The sequence below is a fragment of the Octodon degus genome, unplaced genomic scaffold, assembly GCF_000260255.1.
Source record: "Octodon degus isolate 3935 unplaced genomic scaffold, OctDeg1.0 scaffold00101, whole genome shotgun sequence".
NCBI classification, from domain to species: Eukaryota; Metazoa; Chordata; class Mammalia; order Rodentia; family Octodontidae; genus Octodon; species Octodon degus.
Genome location: NW_004524677.1, coordinates 6,281,310 through 6,301,070, shown reverse-complemented (window position 1 = coordinate 6,301,070; position 19,761 = coordinate 6,281,310). Strand labels below are relative to the sequence as shown.

Here is a 19,761-nt window from a genome sequence, read left to right as displayed (position 1 = left end):
CAGCCCCGCCCCCTGGTGGGCTGAGCTGGCCACACACACAAATAAATAAATAAAATTTAAATAAATAAATAAATAAAAATAATCTGTAGCTGACAAGCACATGAAAAAAAAATCATTGCCATAGGGAGTTACAATAATGAGATATAAATATATAGCTACTAGAAGGGCTAAAATCTAGGAAGCAGACAATGGCAGATATTGATGAGAACACAGAGAATCAGAGTGTAAAACAGGAAAGCCACTTATAGAGGCAACTGGGCTGTCTCCAATAAAGCGAAGTGGGCAAGAGTCTTACCACAGGATCCAGCGACCACTCTTCTAGATACCGGCTAACTGAGCTGAAAAGCTACATTCACACAGAACTTGCATATAATACTTAGAGCAGAGTCATCATCATCCCAAACTGGAGGCAGCCACGATGTCCTGTAAACGCTACCTAAACAGGCAAGCGGTGATGTATCGGTGCAGTGGGGTACCGTTCAACAGTAAAAAGAAAGCTGCTATCCACGAAAGGATCTGGAGGAACCTTGCTGTACTGGCTGTAAGCTTTATCGTCACTGAAACAAGATACCTGAGAGCCACTGCTTGAGCAGAAGAGCTGTGGCTCATGGCTTCAAATTGTTCAGTTGCTGCCTGGCTAATGCCAGGGCAGCAGTGGCATGGTGGAAGGCGTGGTGGAAGGCGTGGTGGAAGGCGTGGTGGAAGGCATGGTGGAAGGCTTGGTGGAAGGCGTGGTGGAAGGCGTGGTGGAAGGCGTGGTGGAAGGCTTGGTGGAAGGTGTAGTGGAAGGCGTGGTGGAAGGCGTGGTGGAAAGCGTGGTGGAAGGCGTGGTGGAAGGCGTGGTGGAAGGCGTGCTATAGGAAAGCCACTCAACCTATGGCAGACAAGAAACAGGAGACTGGAAGATTTGGAGCGAGTGATCGCTCTTGTGGGTCACGCTCCCTACAACCTACCTCCTCCAACCCGGCCTCACCTCCTAAGAGCACTGAGCGAGGGTTGGGGCCCTCGCGATCCAGTCGCCTTCCCAAAGCTGAATCTCTGAATACCTGAGACTTTCGGGCATATTTTAGATCCTAACCACAGTATTTGGTGAAGCAATCCAGTATGAAAATGCTATGTACTGCATGGTTCCCACTATATGGGCTCTGAAAACAAAACCCTGACCAGTGCTAGGGTGTTTCTGATGGAAGGAGAAGGATAAATGTGAAATAGGATTTTCTTAGGAAATTAGTCCGTGTGAGACCACACTTGGGAATTCAAGACAGTGTACATTCGTCAGATCCATAGAACTGTAGGTACAAAAGGCGGACCTCAAAGTCTGCAGATGCTTAAAGTCGGATTGGAGGATGCCAGGGAGAAACGGAGCCTTGACGAGAGGTTCTAACCGCATTACAAGTGCATGAAAGAACTTCCCGGAAGAGGTGCGTAGCGAGACGCTGGCCTAAGTAAGTTCGGCAATGAGCAGGGCCTGAAGGTCAAGCAGTAGGCGCTGCGCATCAGCCCCACTGTTCTCTAGTCGGTGACATTGTCCCTCATGAGCCGCAGGGGAGCAGTTCTGACACTGCTGTGTGTGCGTGCCAGCAGGGAACAGTTAAGCCTATAGGTGACAGACGCGTGCCCAGGCCACTTGCTACTTGAGCAAGAGTTTACAAGTAAGCAAGGGGAAGAAACAAGAAAAAAATGTAGGAGTCCACACCCAACGTGGTGTGTGCAGAAACATCTTTGTATACCGAAAGTATTAAACTATTATGTGAACAAATTATTTATATCCTGAATGTCTTCTTTACTATATATGAAGTATTGCTTTTTTCACATTATTTTATGTACAATTCAGACCATACACTGAAGAGAGGGGCTAACTCACATAGCTCAGACACAACTTGTAACAAGTGTGCCCCTCTTCTGAAGCGTAGTGTAACTGCGCTCTTACCCATAAGGCCTTGCTCAGGTAGCGGCTCTCGTCCCAAGCAAAATGTGTTGCGTGGCACTGCACAACTCCGAGCAGATGCCTATGTCTACACCAAGGAAATGGTTTCCTTAGAAAACAAAATGTAAAATAACATCAGTTGCTCCTGTGTGGTGGCAAAAGTGCAGGTAGAAAGTGGAATGTTCTTATTTTGTTTGGGATAATACCAAGTACCTGGGTAATTCCAAATAGCCACATTTTTAGTACTGTGCAGACCAACCATCTAAATATTTGAAATTTTTTCTTTCCAGCAGGTGATTATGACCCAGTGTAGATACTGACAGAGTTTCAAAGTTAAATTATTCTCAAATGTTTTTAATAGCATTTAAATAAAAGTAAAATTTAAATACCCTCCACCTTCTTGCATCGGAACTATTTTTCACATGTCTGCAGAAAGTGAGAAGGAAGGCGCTAGAGCAGAAACCTCCGCTTCAAGCCCACTGCGGTCTGAGAACTGCCTCCACAGAATTTGGCTTTCACTCTATCAATCTGCCTCAATACACGAGCAAATAATTTGCCACGGATTGAAGCATTGTTCTGTGTAAATCAGACTTCCTGCTTATTAACAGCCATAAAACACTAGGAAATATTATTGTGCCAGCAAGGCACGGTGTCTGCTCAAAGCTCTTTAGAATTAGGCAACTCATAAATACATGCATAACTTACACACATGCTTACATGACCATGTGAAATACTCTTCAAGAGTTAAATAACGAAATCAGCTGTCTGGATTGATTCGGAGATAGACATACGGACCGACTGCATTTCTATGGGCCCTGCGCGTGCCGAGACTCCATGCTTGCCTTTTGATTTATGTCCACGCTTTCCTGCATGGCCTTTGTGCTGAGAGCAGCAGTGTGTCCTGCAGTCGTTCACGCCCCTCTGCTGGCCTCCCAGCATTCCCTTCCCCCACCCCGCATCTGTGGGTGCACAAATGCTTGCAAATAGCTGGGGATTTGCCGCGCAATGGAAAGGAGCGTCTCAAAACTAGCTTGCTTTCTTTTCTTTTCCTTTCCTTTTTAAAATACTGCATGGCCCGTTGGTCAGTGCTACACAATTAGATGAATGTCTTTGTTTCGACTTCACCTGCAGTGCTTTTCACCTTCCTTATGTGTATGGCACCTTTGGGCAGCTGCTGATTCACCAGGAAACTCCTCCCGCTGCGATGTGTGAGTGGGAGGACTGGGGTGATAGGATCCAGCCGCGGGGCTGCTCCTGACCAGCCGTGCAGCTGTGTTTTACGCAACAAAATATGGAGCTGGGTATATACTTTAAGGTAGTTAAGAAATTAAATATTAGCAGCCAAGGTTCGATCCCTGGAGTGCCATGCCAGCCCCACCCCCTGGGCACACTGAGAAAGCGAATGGGACTCGGAGTGGTTCCCTGCACCTGTAATCCCAGAGCTTGGGAAGCTGAAAACAGGAAAATCACTGAGTCTGATCTACATAGTGAGACCCTACAGACCCTGTACCAAATACATTTTTTTAAAAAGAAATTAAATATTTACATTCAAATATGGTATAATTGATACAGGGAGAAACACTGATCTTGGGTGGGTGACCTCCAAATGATACAGGGAACCTCCAAATGACATAGGGAAAAATGATCTCCAGACCTGACCTGGACGAGTTCGTGTTCTCTAAAACCAAAGAGTGAATTTTAGGAACAAATGGAGGTTATGAGCAGAATATATTTATTGAGGGAAAGAAAGCTCCTGTCCGAGAGAGGAACAGGAGTGGGGCCTGAGCGGGTTGTCCCCGGGACGCTGTCTCTTCCAGGGACTTTTATAGAGTAAAACCATGCGGTGAGGCAGGTCTCAGGTGGTAGAGAACATGGGAACTCACTTAGGTGGACATGAGGTGGGACAAAACTACGGTCAACCAATGAGATCACAAGCACCAGGTAAAACTGATTAAGTTCAGGACCAAATGGGGAAGCAAGTCATGTAGCAAGCAGGCATGAATGTAGAACAGGACTTTATCAGGTAGCCAGCCAGTAGTAGTTGGATTAATGATTTTCTGGCTCCCTCAGGGTGATGATCAATCTTGGATGCCAATCATTAGAGAGGTCGACATTTGTTTGATCTTTGGTCTTTAGGTCTGACCCACAGTGGGAGCATCCATCCCTCCTTCCCACAGTTGTAAGGTATCTTCTGTGTTATCTCCTTTGAGGGCCTGGCCATGTATGACTGCTGAGAATATTTCTATCTTAACTCGGCTGCTTGCAACATAATGACTTCTTGCTTTCCTTTCATTTCTGATCTCCAGAACCTACCTTAAACAATGTGTGTCTATACATTGAGCATTCTTACTCCTTGTTAATTCCACCCAGTAATCTAGGAAAAGAAATTTGAGATATTCAATACATGGTTCATTCTTAAAGAGCTATGAAGAGCCCATTTTATAAAAATAGAGCCCAACTGTAGCTCCAAACTCTCCTAGGTTTGACTCCATGCATCTAAAGAAGTTTATTAGCCTTATAAATGTTGGCTTAGGACCTAAAGTGTAAAATAGAAGAGCATAGTAATTTGCCTGAATTAAAGTCAACAGACTCAACTGTTCAGTTTTTAAAAATCTCTTATCATTTTATGGGACAAATGTGAAGTGGAATAAAATTCTTAGAAAGATGAAAGATACAAATGACAGATGACCAGATTCTGAAAGCTGGGTCCACTGTGCCCATGTCCTTCATTGTCAGAAGTAAGGAATGTAGGACTGGGGCTGTAGCTCTGTGTTAGAGCATTCACGAAACAGCCAAACAAAAAAAGGAGGTACAGGAGGGCTGGCCAAATAGCTCAGCAGATTAAAGTACCTGCCAACAGGTGTAGGGGCCCGGGGTTCAATTCCCAGGCCTGCTGTGCCGGCCTCGCTCCCAGGGCGTGCTGAGATGGTAATTGAGACTGGGCATGGTGGCACATGCCTGTAATCCCCACTCTTGGGAGGCGGTAAACAGGCAGATCACTATGAGTCTGATCTAATAGTGAGACCCTGAACACCCTATAGACCCTTCCCTAAAATATATATATATTTTAAAAAAGAGGTACAGGTCCTTTTAATGTCAGCAATTGTATAATTTATGATAAGGATTTTATTTATTTATTTATTTATTTATTTATTTATTTATTTATTTATTGCTGGCTCAGGCTGCCTTAAGGGCAGGTCTGGTAAGGCGTGGGGAACTGGGGATTGAACCGCAGTCCCCTGTGCCTGACTGGGTTTGGCCCAGCAGGCTCTTAAACAACTGAGCCAACCAGCAAATGCCCATGGATTTTTTTTTTTATAATTTATGATAAATAGCCATCTCCAAAATCAGCCACAGGAAATGAATGACCAAAAATGTTGACGAGATTGTTTTTAAAAAGCTACAATACAACTTTCCTTAGCACCAGCAGAGAGTCCCAGTTGCTAATTTGAGTACTACGGTCAGCATCTTTTGAGTCCTAGTTATCTAGCAGGCAGTTTCAGGTCCTCATGAGAGCTGTTCTACTTCCTTCAATGAGCCTGTTTCTCCTACTTTTGGATCTATTTGTCTCAATGTCATAAATACAGGTGCTAACACTTCATTAAAATGGACCACAATCACAAAATGGCTTGGAAAACTGAAGCGATTATCTAAGTAATTCAAGCAAACGTAAAGAACATTTCCTCTCCTGTGAAGTATTCCCCTGAAATTAAAAATAAAAAGAGGATTTTCCCCCTAAACTCTCCAGACATTTATCTCAGATTTGCTGCGTGGGTATTTTTGCTTAAGAACATACGTATAGGACCTTTCATGTTCCCTGAAAGGTGAATTAGAGCAATTCTAAGAAGACTTCAGATCATCAGCTTACGAGGACGAGGACGGAGCAATGGCAAAGAATAAAGAGCCAGGAATGCCTCTTGCTCACCGTGGGAGGAAGACAGCATGACCTTACCCTTCGCACTTACATTTTGATGTCCTGTCCAATAGTTTTGATTACTGACCTCATACGCTTCTAAGGAGCCCAAACTGTACACAGAGACTTTTTTCTAAGCCTTCCCCTTTCATTATGATGATGAAGAAAGTAAACAAAACAAGCAGGCTGGGTCTTTTGTATGCAGGCTGATGTGCAAACTTAATAACTCTTCCACACGACCGGCAGGGGACCGACCAGCTCTTCGGCCTCTACCACTGACTCAGGATTAGGCACAGCATCCTCGGCAGAGCACTGCACAATTAACACCCACACCTTGAGATGCCAGACCTGTTTGCTGTTCCCTCATATTCACATTCTAGGCAAGTAATGGCTGCTTAGTCAGAGCGAGATGCAACGTAAAGACCAAGGGTACTTGCTGTCACCCATCCACTCTCCACAGGACAGGCAACTACTGATATTCGTCCTGCTCTAGCAAGCAGGCCAACCACAGGAACTGTGTGGGGTCAAGAGCTCATAGTTCATCAGCCCCGCCTGCCCTGCCCAGCCTAGCATGTGAGATTGGAACCAGCCAGGTTAAAGCATCTCCTGTGGAGGCTGCTTGGACTCAGGTCAGGGTCACAAGGGCTCAGGCACAGGGGAAAAGGACAGGGTGTGTGCCCCCAACTGGGTGGAGTGGAAAAGGAGCCAGTAACTCAAAGGAGAGTTGAGAGAAGGGTGAGGGGTGGGCAGTCAAGCTACTCTGAAGCAGCAGTGGAGGGCCCCCGGTGCTCTGTCACTGCATCTTCTGAGTGGTCATGCACTTTCACAGGGGCACAGGGCGGTGACAGCAGCCTGCTGGCTGTGCATGATGTGGCTGTGCGTGATGTGGTGTGGTTTCCACGTGACTTCCCACCTTCCCAGAGCTGCATCGGCTCCCCCTGCTCCTCACAGCACAGGGTGGCAGCAGGACTACCAGCAAACCCCAACTTTACACCTGCAGAGAATCTCCCACACCCACAAAGTGCAAATTTGAAATAGATGAAAGGAAATAGCTGGGGTGGGTATTCTGGGTCGTCTTGCATTTAAATTTTCAGAGATTGCATCCATCACCTCTGTGACCTGGCATGCCTGGAAGTAGCGTACAACTGCCCAGTGGACCAGTCGCTGTTGTGATGGCCAAGTGGCTTCCCCCTGGGAAGATCTGCAATGTGAGGGACACGCTGAGCCAGGGTGTGGCTCAGCGCAGGGTGTGGCCCGAGCACGCAGGGCCCTGGGTGCCATCCTCAGCACTGACAAACAAAAACTAATGGAGGTGTCATTCAGAGCCTTTGTCACTAAAGGCTGATCTCTTCATTTCTGGGACAGCTGGTGACCTTGCTGCAGATGTGGGTCGTCCCTTTGTATTTCACCATAAAGCTTCACTGGTGGCGGTTCCTGTCTATGTGGGCAATGTTCTCAGTCATCACCACTTACATCCTCTTCAGAGCCACCCGAAAACCTCCCTCAGGAAGGACGCCGCGGTATGTATGGCATTCCTCCCCTCCCTGTGGCCCTCTTTATTTTAATCATTAAATGATATATTTGCTTCCTCTTTTTGCCTGGAGGAAGAGCAAGGTTATTAAAAGCTGCTTCTACTTTTAGAGTTTAGGAAAGCTCTTAGGAGATTAGCGATTCTGCTATTAATTCACACTCTGCTTCACGGCGATGCAGTCATGCCTGTAACAACTGTAACTTCAGATATTAGCTTGTGGAAGCCAAAAGAAAGAGAAGTGAAAAAGAATTTAAATTCCAAAGCACCGCTTGCATGTTTATTTTAGCTCACCATTTTGTTTCGTTCTGGTGGAAGTGGAGTCATATGTATTTTTTAAAAGAGCAAGAATTGAGGGGATAATGAGGCTTTACTATTTAGAGGATTACTCGGATTGCCCCGGCTGGCCTCCTGTGCTCTACAGAATTCCACTCTAGTCTTCACACATCTTTCCCAAGTGCTTATCACCTGCGTAAAGACTGGCTGTTCTTGCCTTTATTCTGCAGGCAAGATCCAAATTCTCATCAAGGTAATATTGAAATGAGATGAAAAGAAAGCACGTGAATTGTAAAATGGCAATAAGACAGTGTTGATTTTTTTTTTTTTTTTTTGGAACCGGGGATTGAACTCAGGCCCTTGCACTTGCCAGGCAAGTGCTTATTCTATTGCGCTATCTCTCCAGCCCTACAGTGTTGAATTTTGACTTTTTTAGGGACTTGGCCATAAGCTTTGAAATATTTGTATGCTTATTTAACTATCTTGATATTTGTCTTTATCCTTTAAGAAAGTGGAAGAAATTGCTAATGTTTCCTTTTTTCCTTAAATTAAAAAAAAAAAAAAAAAAAAAAAAACAGGCAATGAAAGGAATTACCTAAGTAAAAATATGGTGATAAAAATTCAAGTTTACGAGTGTTTCAATTTAATTTCACTTTTAAAGGAGCGAGGAGATTTTCTAAACTAGCCGACTGGAGTCTTGGTTATTTACCCATCAGCGAAATGGGCACAGGTCACCCTTCTCCTTCCTACAAACTTTCATTTTTTAATACCTGTGACAGTACTCTGAGTTTGGGCTGAATCCCAGTGTACTTGTTTTTCTCTGCTGGGTGTAAGCTCTATTGTGTTTCAGTTAGGATGTCTTGTTCATCTACCACATGGCTAATCACTGCAGCTGAACGCAGTCCTCAAGGCCACATCCGCTTCCCCACCACAGAAGAGCTGTAGGCAGGAAGCGCCCACGTGCAGCTTCCTCATCCTCCAAGGATTCCGGGCTCCCGTGGCTGGTGCAGCAGGCCACTGACCTCTTATGCCTGTAGCACTCCCCTTCAGCTACTTCCTGCCTGAGTAAATCACTCCTTGAGTAGTGTGAGAGCCCAGAGCCTCCCAGGGCCTGTCTGGCCTCCTGGGAAGAGACAGCAGTGGGGACCCTAGTAAGGTCTCCACAAAAGCAACAGGATAAGGTGCTCCTCTGTAAGGGCGGCCCTAGCAGCCTTATGGATCTTTGGAAGCAGCTGTTTGATTACAGGGTAGCAAAGCAGGGCAAAGCAGATCAACACTGACCCAGAAGCAAACTCAAGAGAGGCAGTCTCCAGCAAAAGCAGTTTAGAACCTGCTGACCCTCCCTGAGCTACACCAGGCCCTTGCTGTGGGACGTTCTTCCAGGGAAGGGGATGTGAGCTTCCTCTCTGCTTACTAGAGTCAGGTTTTCTCACAAGCAGCGAGGCCCATCAGTGTCTATGGATTTGGCGTGAATGGATGGCCTCAGTGGCCTGGTGTACGGCACCCAGGTCCTACACCAGTCTGTGCTCGTTCGTCCCAGGTTTATGAGCCAACAGCAGAGGGGTGCTCCCAGAAGACTGGCATCTAGCTAAGATTCCATGTTTTCAGAGCTCTCTTCAATGTCCTTGAAGGAGTTAGAATTGTTCAACTTGAACCAGAGTCACCCCAGTTTTTAGTTTCACTATTATTGGTACTTGATTTACAGCCAACCCAGGTGGGTCATCTTTGGCCCACACCATGGGACCCATGTGTGTCAGCCCAGGTAGCTCATCTGTTGCTGGCTCTTGTGACTTATCTGCACAGTTTCCGCTCCTCTGCTTGTAGGACAGTAAGGATTCACACTACAGCCCTGGGTGGATCCAGCCTTCAAGCCACAGTTCGTTGGAGCTCAGTGATAACCTGGGCCTGTAGTTTTTGGTGTAGGTCTCTCCACAGCAGGGGACTGGGCAGCATGGAAGATATGGGAACGCAGCCCCTCTTGTCCCATTCACACCTCTTTGGCTGGCAAAAGCCAAAATCCGGGTAGCTCCAACGATAATCACATGTCTTTGGGGTAGAGGCCCGACAGACTGTGTCGCCATCAAGTTCTCTGCTCCACTGTCAACCGTGAAGCCCACCACTTGGCCCCCAACATCATGTGTTCTTGGAGCCAAGGCATGCAGCCTGGTCTGACCTGATCCTTGGAACCGTCAATGCCAGCCAGCCCAATGAGGCCAGCATCTGGTTCCTCCCATGGGACAACTGCAGCCGTCCTTTGCAGGAGATCTTTGGGTCTGGGAATTTTTATCTTTACCGCTATCATTTTCTGGGCACTCATCTTTCCAAGGTCCAAGGTTTCTACATCACACATATTGACCCAACCTAGCTCTGGTCACTTTGCTGGTTTAGTCAGGCTGGTGTAGTCCTTGCTCTGCTTGCATCCTCGCCCCTGCCCCTTAGTGACCTTGGTCTTTTTCCTCCAAAGCTTCATTGTCAGTAGATCTGGGGATTTCGTTTGGGGTGTTTCTGAGCCTCGTATCGGCTTCTTGTTTAGCCTGCTGGCCCCAGCTCACATGCGCTTCGGCAAGACCTCTAAAAGCCGGATGCTTCATGCCAGCAGAGCTTTCCAGGTCTTGTCGGTCAGCAGCCAGGCAGGGCCGCAGTCACATAGGTCTTGTCTGAACTGCAGTTAGCCATGAGTCAATGCAGGGAAGCTGATCCCAATAGCTCCTGATAGCGCTCTGCTCCCAGTCACCATCCCTGCCAGGTGTCTCCTCAGTCACCCATTAACAGCAAAAGAAGGTCAACCTATTTTATAAAGAGCTCTGGACCTCTGGAGGGGTCAGCTTCATTTTGTAGTCCCCTGTGCAGCCTCTTTTAACCTTTCCAACTTACATTTTTAGGGACGGTGATGCTTTTCCCACTATATTTACTCTGTGGCAATGCCAGTCATTTTTTTCAAACTCTTTTGTTTTAGGCCAAGTTGATCATTCCCCTTGCAGAAGTTTGTAGAAGGAACAACCTGAGGCTTACCAAGCTTACAGATGACCAAACATATTGCTTTTGATAAACTTTTTTTACAAGCATTTCCTCTACATATATAAACCTTCTAATTTTGCCATACAAAACCTCATATCAAAAGTATGTCTTTACAGTCTTTTTAATATTTTCTTCTTATTTGCTGTGAACCTTTTACAATGAACTTGGCACCACTGGAATTATAAAGTATCTTTCAAACACACACCCTTTTCTGATTCTTATACTGTAAATTTAGCTGACTGCCAAAAGACTTGAGTAACTTTAATCTGTGTTCTTATCTTAAACCAACAGACAGCAAAGAGCAAGTTAACCCCAAAATCATAACTCAACAATTTACAATGCCCTAGAAATGTTGTAAGCATACCAATTCAAACTGGAAATTAAAAGTACATTTATCAGTGGGTTAAAATTTGTAATTTGAGCTCCCTTGTAAAACCTTCTTAAGCCCAGCAGGACATTAATAGCTCCTCAAGGTGCACCATTCAACCTGACATTGGTGCTATTTCGGTTTTCTAGGCAGCACCAGGCTAGTGGTGTGCAGTAAAGGCCTCCCAGATCCTGGAGCCAGCCTGGCCTCCTGTGCCTCACCCCATGGGGCACACAGACCTCAGCTGCTGGCCAGGGTCCCTACTCTCAGATCTCAAGCACTCCCAGCACATGGGTTTGTGGGGTTTTTGAACTGAAGAGATGACCCTTGTTTCATGCCTTTAACCTTGGCAGGCGTGGTTGGATTTAAATCTCCTGGCTCTGCACCTCCATCTGAGCCCAGCAGCTGGGTCAGCCAGCTGCTTAGGTGCTTTTTTTGTCCAGTCCTAGCCCATGCACAGTCACCCCATCTGTCAGGGGACTGGGCAGCATGGAAGATATGGGAATTCAGCCCCTCTTGTCCCATTCACACCTCTTTGGCTGGCAAAAGCCAAAATCCAGGTAGCTCCAATAATCACATGTCTTTGGGGTAGAGGCCCGACAGACTGTGTCGCCATCAAGTTCTCGGCTCCAGTGTCGACCGTGAAGCTAGCTAAGATTCCATGAAGGATTTTGGTTTTATTTTTCTCCCTCAACAGCCTGCCTGCAGCATCCCATCTACACAACCCAGTGCACTAAGCACTTTTCCTCGTGCTGCTGCCCCCTCCTCTACAGATACCAGGGATCTGTGGCCTTCCCTATTTTTAAAAAAATTTTTTTTTATTTATTTATGTGTGTCAGGGGGCCTGGCCATAGCTCAGTTCTTTAAGGGCCTGCTTCCACAAAGCTGTCAGCCTCAGGTTGCTGTAGTTCGATCCCCACAACACCCCGGCCAGCCAAACCACTCCTGAGGCCATTTGGAGCAAAAAAAAAAAAAAAACAAAAAAAAAACCTTATTTATGTGTGTGTGTGTGGCCAACTCAGCCCACCAGGGGGCGGGGCTGGCTGGCATGTGGTGCTGGGGGATTGAACCACGGTCCCTGTGCTTTGCTAAGCTTGTTCTAAGTAGGTGCTTTAGACCACTGAGCCATCTCACCAGCCCCCTTTTTTTTTTTTCAATGTGAGTATAATTTCTGGTGAAACTCCCTGGGGAACCAACTCCACCTATTCTGCAAACTACTTTTTCTGTGGGCTATCTTCACTCCTCTGACTTGCGGGATAGGTTTCCCTTGACTTCTCCTGAGTCTGGCTACTTGGTACAACCCTTTTGTGAGCTACTCTCTTAGTGGCCCTGTCCCTCAATTGTTTGCGAGTCACCAGCAAGCTGCTCCACTGAGGGCCAGCCCCAAATTCCACTGGCTTTGGGCTTCTGTTTCCTCTGGCTCCCCCAGCCCAAGTATTTGGCACAGTCCCGGGGGTTCTCAGTCTGCGCTTCTGCTGTAGCAGGACAGGATCTGCTGTGTGCCCTCAAAGCCTTCCTGTGATCCCGTAGCACACCGTTGTTCTGGAACCATCCTGAATCCCCTTTAGGTTCCATTGTGCTGGAGCAGAGAGGTTGTCTGGCCACAGAAGAGCCAGTTTCCTCTCTGAGATGAAGTTTCACCTGGTGGTACCAGAGGTCTCGGGGCTCGCACAGCTCCAGGTCCTCTCGAATCTGCAGGTAAAGAAGACGGCAACCCTGTCATCTCCAGTCCCTTCGTAGTCACCAGAAATGCATACCACCAGCCTGCGGAATCCAAGAGATCAGAAAGAGCAATGGATAAACAGAAGGACTTATTGGGTGTACACTGGCTCAGTGTGACTTTTTGATGTCTGCATGGCTGAATGAGCTCTAAAGGAAAGACTAGTTTTTATACATTTTGCTGAGGGAGTGAGTATTTAGAAATGGGGGAGAGGAGGGGAAGCAAGGGTACGGAAGCAAGACAGAGCAACTGATAACTCTGCCTTGACAGAGACCGAGCCTTATGTGTCTTGTGAGAACAAGATGACATAAACTCTGCCTCCAGGACTTAATCTCTGACCTTAAGTGTACCAGAACAACAAGTTAAAGCTGGAGGGAGCCGGGTTTCCAGGAGTACTGCTCAAGGCTGCGAAAGCTTGTTTTTCTCTTAAATCTTGATTCAGAGTAATAGTTTAAGAGCCCGGGAGTGTGTCCTCTGTCCCTATAGCAGTCTCTCTGTCACAGCAAGACTTTGCATGTGGTTTGGGATGAAAGAAAAGGGCTTACAATGTGCAGGAATAAGGCAAGGGACAATCTGAGGCTCTTCCCAGAAGGCACCCTGTGAGTGGTACCGCAGACACCCCTTTTGGCCTTGGAGCAGCTAAGATAAGCCCCTGAGCCCATGTTCAGGGAGGCTCGGTGCTTCTCACCTAGCCCTCCGGGACTGGCACTGGGCTCCCAACCTCTTGTTGCAGCCTTGGAAGCAGAGAGGAGCCACGTGGCCCTTGCTGTGATTTCTCTAAGGGCATTTACTGTCTCCATGAAGACGGAGACAGGCAGCTAAAAGGCTCCCTGTGGCACATCTTCCTTCTCCGTCCACCCTCATCTCCACTTCACCCTTGTGGGCAGAGGGAAGTGGCTCATTGAGGACACACAGGGCTGAAGGAGGGGCCCTTTAGGCAAGGAGGAGGTGAGCTGAGAAGGTTGGGCCCATGGCTGATGTGTGCACAAAGGCTGGAGATGAGAGCAGGGACAGCACAGCAGCAGGAAGAGGAAGGACTGGAAGGGAAGTCCCTTCTCGTGAGGTGGCTGTTTTCTGCTTGCCTACAAACACCCCTGCTGAGACCACTCTTAGCTAACCTAGGGCCAGATGACAAGCAGGGAGAAAGATGTAGCATTCCAGGTAGAGGAACCATCACTGAAGGCCAGGTTACACTGGCAACACAAATAAATTAAAATGAATTTGAATTGTATGTAGAAACACATGAACATAATAGTCTTAGTTAATTTTTTTTTTTTTTTTTTTTTTTTTTTTTTTAGGGACAGGTCTACAGGATGTTCAGGGTCTCACTACTAGATCAGACTCACAGTGATCCACCTGTTTACAACCTCCCAAGAGCTGGGATTACAGGCACGTGCCACCACGCCCAGTCTCAACTGCAGTCTCAGTGCACCCCGGGGGCGGGGCTGGCTCGACTCTTTTATTTTAAGATGGCCTCATTAGGTTGCCCAGGTGGTCTCAAACTCATAATCATCGAGCCAAGTGACAGCGATTACGGGCACGCACTACCACATTTAGCTGTGACAGGCCCATTTATGTATTGCTCGTTGTTATATCAAATGCTAATTTTACTCTTGATCATTACAGAGAGAGATATACATATATACTGAAAATGCACTTAGCACGTGTTTGCAGATGGCGCAGTGCTTCTTAATCCCACGCCCTGTGTGTTCCTTGTTTTTCACTGTACAGACTGGTCTACAAATGGTTTCTCCTAATCTACAAGCTCAGCTACGCATTTGGTGTTGTGGGTTATTTGGCTCTCATGTTTACAGTGTGTGGATTCAATATATTTTTCAAGTAAGTATTTCCAATTAAGACATTACTTGGATCCTTGACCTACCCATGTTCTCTCTTCTGGAAGCATTTAACTCTACTATGTTCCATGCATACAACTTTTATAGTAGATATGTACATACGGTCTTAGGGAAAACCAGTCTTCTTTTAGAGTAAAAGGAAGAAAAGGGCACCCCACAATACAATTTTTTAATTAGGACTTTTTTTTTTTTTTTTTTTTTGTATTTTTAGGGAAGCGTCTACAGAGCGTTCAGGGTCTCACTACTAAATCAGACTCATAGTGATCCACCTGTTTACAGCCTCCCCACTTCTGGGATTACAGGTGTGCACCACCATGCCCAGTCTCAACTGTCACCTCAGCGTGTCCTGGAGTCAGGGCCAGCACAGCAGGCCCAGGGATGGAACCCCTAAACCCTGCGCCTACTTGCAGGCGCTTCAATCCGCTGAGCTATTTGGCCGACCCTAATTAGGACCTTTAAGGACTACTAAATAACACTTTTCCAAAAGTGAGCATTCAAGCATATCTTAAACAGTAATAAGGAGATCTATACTTGGGGTGTGGATTTAAAACATCACCATGGAAAATGGTCTCCCCATAGTGGCAGAGTTCCTAACTGTTACTGCGCTGTCCTTTCCTTGCCCTGCAGTCCTGGTGTCTAGACGGCCCCCCACACACACACCAGGTCTTCTCTGTCCAACCTTTATAATTGTGCTGGTCAATGCAGTACTCACTAGCTCACAAGATTACTGCATGCTTGAAATATGAAATAAGATGCGCTGAAAGTGTAAAAGTCATTGGATTTCAAAGACAATATGAAAAGATATTTTATATGGGTTACACATGGAAATGACAGTGCTTTAAATGTGTTGATGGGATTCATTTCACCTCTTTCTTTGCACTTTTCTTTTAAGTACAAAGGGCCATTAAATTTTAAATTTATAGTCATGTGTCACCTAATGATTGGGGTAGATTCTGAGAAAAACATTGTTAGACAGTTTTATAATTGTGCCACCCTCACAGGCTCTGTTGACTCAGAGGGACTCTGCTGCCCCTAGGGAACATGATCCTACACAGCCACCATCGCATAGAAGGTCCAGCGCTGGCCAGAAGGTCCTCACGCAGTGCACAGCGTGCGTGCACAGCTACGTTCCCGCTGAGCAGCTCTACTCCCCGCTAGACATGGCAGGAATTTTGTTGGCCATATCCATGAAGCCTCTTGCTTGGAATGGCTGGAAATGGAGGGAGCTAGGGGCTTAGACAGTGGGAGAGGTACAGGCAGCAGAACCAGAAAGCTTGCGAAAAATAATGGAAAGTGGGGTTGGAGGTCTTATCTGTGACTCAGAACTTCGCCCCTCTTAGGCGGATGGTTGCAGAGTTACTCTGTGGCGCGATTCTCTCAGGCAGAACTGAGGCATGGACTGGGCCAGTGCACTGGAAAGGGGGCTCGGGGCCAGCTCTTGGAAGCAGCTCCAACAGAACTTCCTGAGAACACTCTTCACATTGAAGCTACTCCAAATCCTTGGACCATAAGTGGCAGGGACTAGCAACTGTTGACTCATAAAGTAAGGAAACAAACTGGATAGAGAATCAGCCTTGCATTGCCAGGAGTTCATCCTATGACAGTATAATAATCTGATTTTATGAGCATTCCAAGGCATTTCCAGGGAGAGGAGGATCCTAACATTCCTCGCAGAGAGAGAGAGAGCAATGGTAACGGTCTATCATTTCCAGCTGAAGAGGTGGACATTGCTCTTCTTTAAGGTGTGCATCTATAGTGCTTTCGTTTTCCCCCTTCTATCTGCACACATCTGGGGCACACAGTAAACACACCCAGCAAGGGGAACTGGAATGTATGCGTGCCTCATCCTGATCCTTCTCACTTTCCTTCCCCATGAATCGCTGGGGACTACACTTAGGATAAAATTTAATTATCAACTCAATTTAATTTAAAATTTAATTATAAACTTCTAAAATTTGCTCACAGTGAGAAGTTAACAATAACTGACCCTAAACTTGAATGATTATACCAGTATAGTGTAATAAAAGTTTGTGCTTGAGGCTGTTGTAAAGTGAAGCAAAAATTGCATGAAGATAGTATGTTTAAGATCTGGTATTATCCAAGGTATCGCACATTACACCAAGCATTTTCAGAAATTTCACCACTCGAGAATTCCCCTGTCCACTGGCACTGAGTGGTATCATTTGAGGGAACTCAAGAGGATTTTATTTATTTATTTATTTTTATTTATTTTTTGAGGTACCAGGGATTGAACTTGGGGCCGTGTGCTTGCCAGGCAGGCCCTTATGCCACTGAGCTACTTTCTCAGCCCTTAAAATTCTTTTATTAAAAAATAAATAAATACATGAGAAACTACAGAACCACCAAGCTCTGTGAGAGTGGCAGGAAGGATTTCCCCAGCTCCAGCCTCCTCGGCCTCACCTGCAAGTGCCATACTGTCACATCATTGTACTCTTGCTTCTAACAGAATCAAGGGCAGAGATTCCATGGACCTGGGCATTGTGTCCTTGTTTTATGGCCTCTACTATGGGGTGATGGGGAGAGACTTTGCAGAAATCTGCTCCGATTACATGGCTTCTACCATCGGGGTAAGTGCCGGTGTCATCGTGTTAAGCCACTGGCTACCCTGGGAAAGGGTTTGTTTCCTGTTTGTATTATTACATATTTGCATCATTTCCTCTCATGCTATTTTCTTTCTCCCAGTACTGCTCCTTCCTAAACATCAAAAAGATGCTCTTTGTTAACTAATTAGAAAATAATTTTTCATGTAGAGTGCTTGGAGAATAAGTCATCTTGTATGGTAAAATATGCTAATTATTTGAGTCATCATATCAAACTTACTCTAGTAACCAACATTTAAAGGATTAATAAAAAGTGAACTGTAAGAAAAAGTCCCTCTATCTGTGCCTGAAACTGCCTCATGAAAAAAAAAAAAAAAAAAAAAAAAAAAAAAAAAAAAGCACATTGGAGAGGTCTGGAGCAGAGCTCAGCAGCAGATCACTTGCCTGGCGTGTGTGAGGCTCTGGACCTACCTTGAGCAACACACACACACACACACACACACACACACAGGCCCATGCAAATCATGCCAGATGCTGCATAAAACATCTCAGTTACACAGCTCAGAGTAATACTTACTGTACAGACTAACTGTCATTCCAGAATGTCTGAAGAAGTACAAGGTCTGAGAAATGTGTCTGATGTATTTTGACTATATATTAGTCCCTGAAGTTTTCCAACTACTTACAGTTTTATTTTTTCTTCAAAACCCTTCAAGTCAAAATGTACACTTTCTGTTTAGATGGATTTCAGATTCAGATACCGGGAATACTCATCAGCATGTGGCACACGCACGTCTCTACACATGTGCAATCCTACGCTCCGGGCTTCAGGGACTTTGCTTCCTGTCCTTCAAGTGTTGTGGGCAGCCACACAGGAAGAGGGAAACCTTGTGTTTACTAAGCACAGTGACCCTCCAGACTGCTCTTTGTCCTTTAGTGGAGCAGGACGCAAGTGGATGTGACCTCACCCTCACCCCATCTGTCTTTCGCTTGGCCGTGGGCTCAGTCTTGGCCTCTTCTAATAGCCCACAATCCACCCTCTGTGGTGCAATTCAGAGACCCCTTCTGGAATTCTTCCGCCAGGTCCATCTGTGAGACAGCTGCCCTACTGCCAGGACTCAAGGTTCAAAGTGAGCACAGGAAGAAGCGTTTCCAACAAAACCCAGAAGATATGCCCTGAGAAAATCCCTGGCATCTCTTGTTCATGAACAAGACAGGAAGACAACCATGGTACATGTTCTAGTGTCCACTGGACCAGAAGATTTCCCCTGCTAGGATAACCAGGTCTTTAAGGACCAGCTTTCTGGAGACTTTCTCACCTGATTCCACCCTGGAGGACCAAAACACTTTGTCATCATTTTGTTCTTCCAGTTACCAAATCTATGAAAGCGACTCTCTCAAACCATTCACACAACCACCAGTGACTTGGACTAATAGTTGGTGCTGTATGTGAGTGTATGAATGTGTGAGTGTGTGTGTGTGTGTGTGTGTGCATATGTGTGTGTGTGCACGCGCGTGTGTGCTTGTGGCTGAGGTAAGGAGAAAGCAAAGGAAGAGCAATCTCCACATCAGTGCCTGAGTCTCAGACATTTAAGTCAGAGCCTGGGAGTAGAGCCAATGCATCTGCTTTGCTTAAAAAAAGAAAAAAACTCTTTGGAAAAAGGAATGTGCTATGAAGCCACCCAAAAATGGGGATGAATCTTAAGTGCATACTGCTGAGTAAGAGGAGCCAGCCCAAAAGGCTGCGCGCTGTGTGATTCCATTTATGACATTTTGGGAAAGGCACGACTCTAGTGAATGCCAAACAGATTAGCGGTTGCTAGGGATTTAGGAAAGGAGTAGAGTTGAGTATGTGAAGAATTAGGGATTTTTTTTTTGCAGTAGTAAGATTATTGTGTATGATTCTTGAATGATAAGTACATGCCACTGTGCATTTTTTCAAAGTCCACAAAACTATGCAGCAGATGGGTTGAACCTACATATATGAAAAATACAAAAGGTATTCAGGTGGTAAGAGAATCCCAGGATAAAATGAAGACTGCAACAAAAGTGTAATGCAGACATGTGAAATGACTACCCTGAAGGCCTGGGAGGGGAATGTGTTGTCCTAAGTAACTCTGAAATGACATGAATCATAGACTCAAGCGGTAGGATGGCTACTCTGCGCTGCACCCTGCTTGATACAGTCACTGCCCCATGGTAGGGCTCAGCAGCTCTGAGGCTAGTACTTGTGTGCCCCAGAAGAGACTCTTCAAGTAAAGGAATGGCAGGCAATGGTCACAGGCTCCTCACTGTCCAAACTGGAAACGACAGACGAGGAAGGAGCAAAGGCTGGAACGACTTATATAGGAATGGATTACAGTTAGGGATGCCAGCGGAGATGCACGCTTAATTTAATACAGATGCAGAGGAAAACATAGAAATGGCACCGGCTACAGGTCAGTGTATGCAGATGTACTCCTTCGTTCTGTTGGCTAGAGGTCCTGCCAGCAATGACACCCACTACATATCGGTTTCTAGCATCTCTCTACAATAAAAGGAACCTGCGCTCCTCAGAGAAATGGCTGATTATAAACCTGAAGAAGGAATATGGGA

The 19,761-nt window shown here is 46.0% G+C and overlaps 1 protein-coding gene across 1 annotated transcript in view; it reads left to right on the top strand.

Moving 5' to 3' along the window:
- Positions 1–19,761, top strand: part of Rnf175 (ring finger protein 175) — a 40,853-nt gene that overhangs the window by 12,909 nt on the left and 8,183 nt on the right. The window contains exons 2-4 of the mRNA XM_023723702.1: positions 7,206–7,360; positions 14,481–14,588; positions 17,073–17,193. Coding sequence (XP_023579470.1) covers positions 7,206–7,360; positions 14,481–14,588; positions 17,073–17,193 — 384 coding nt within the window. The remainder of the gene's footprint in view (positions 1–7,205; positions 7,361–14,480; positions 14,589–17,072; positions 17,194–19,761) is intronic.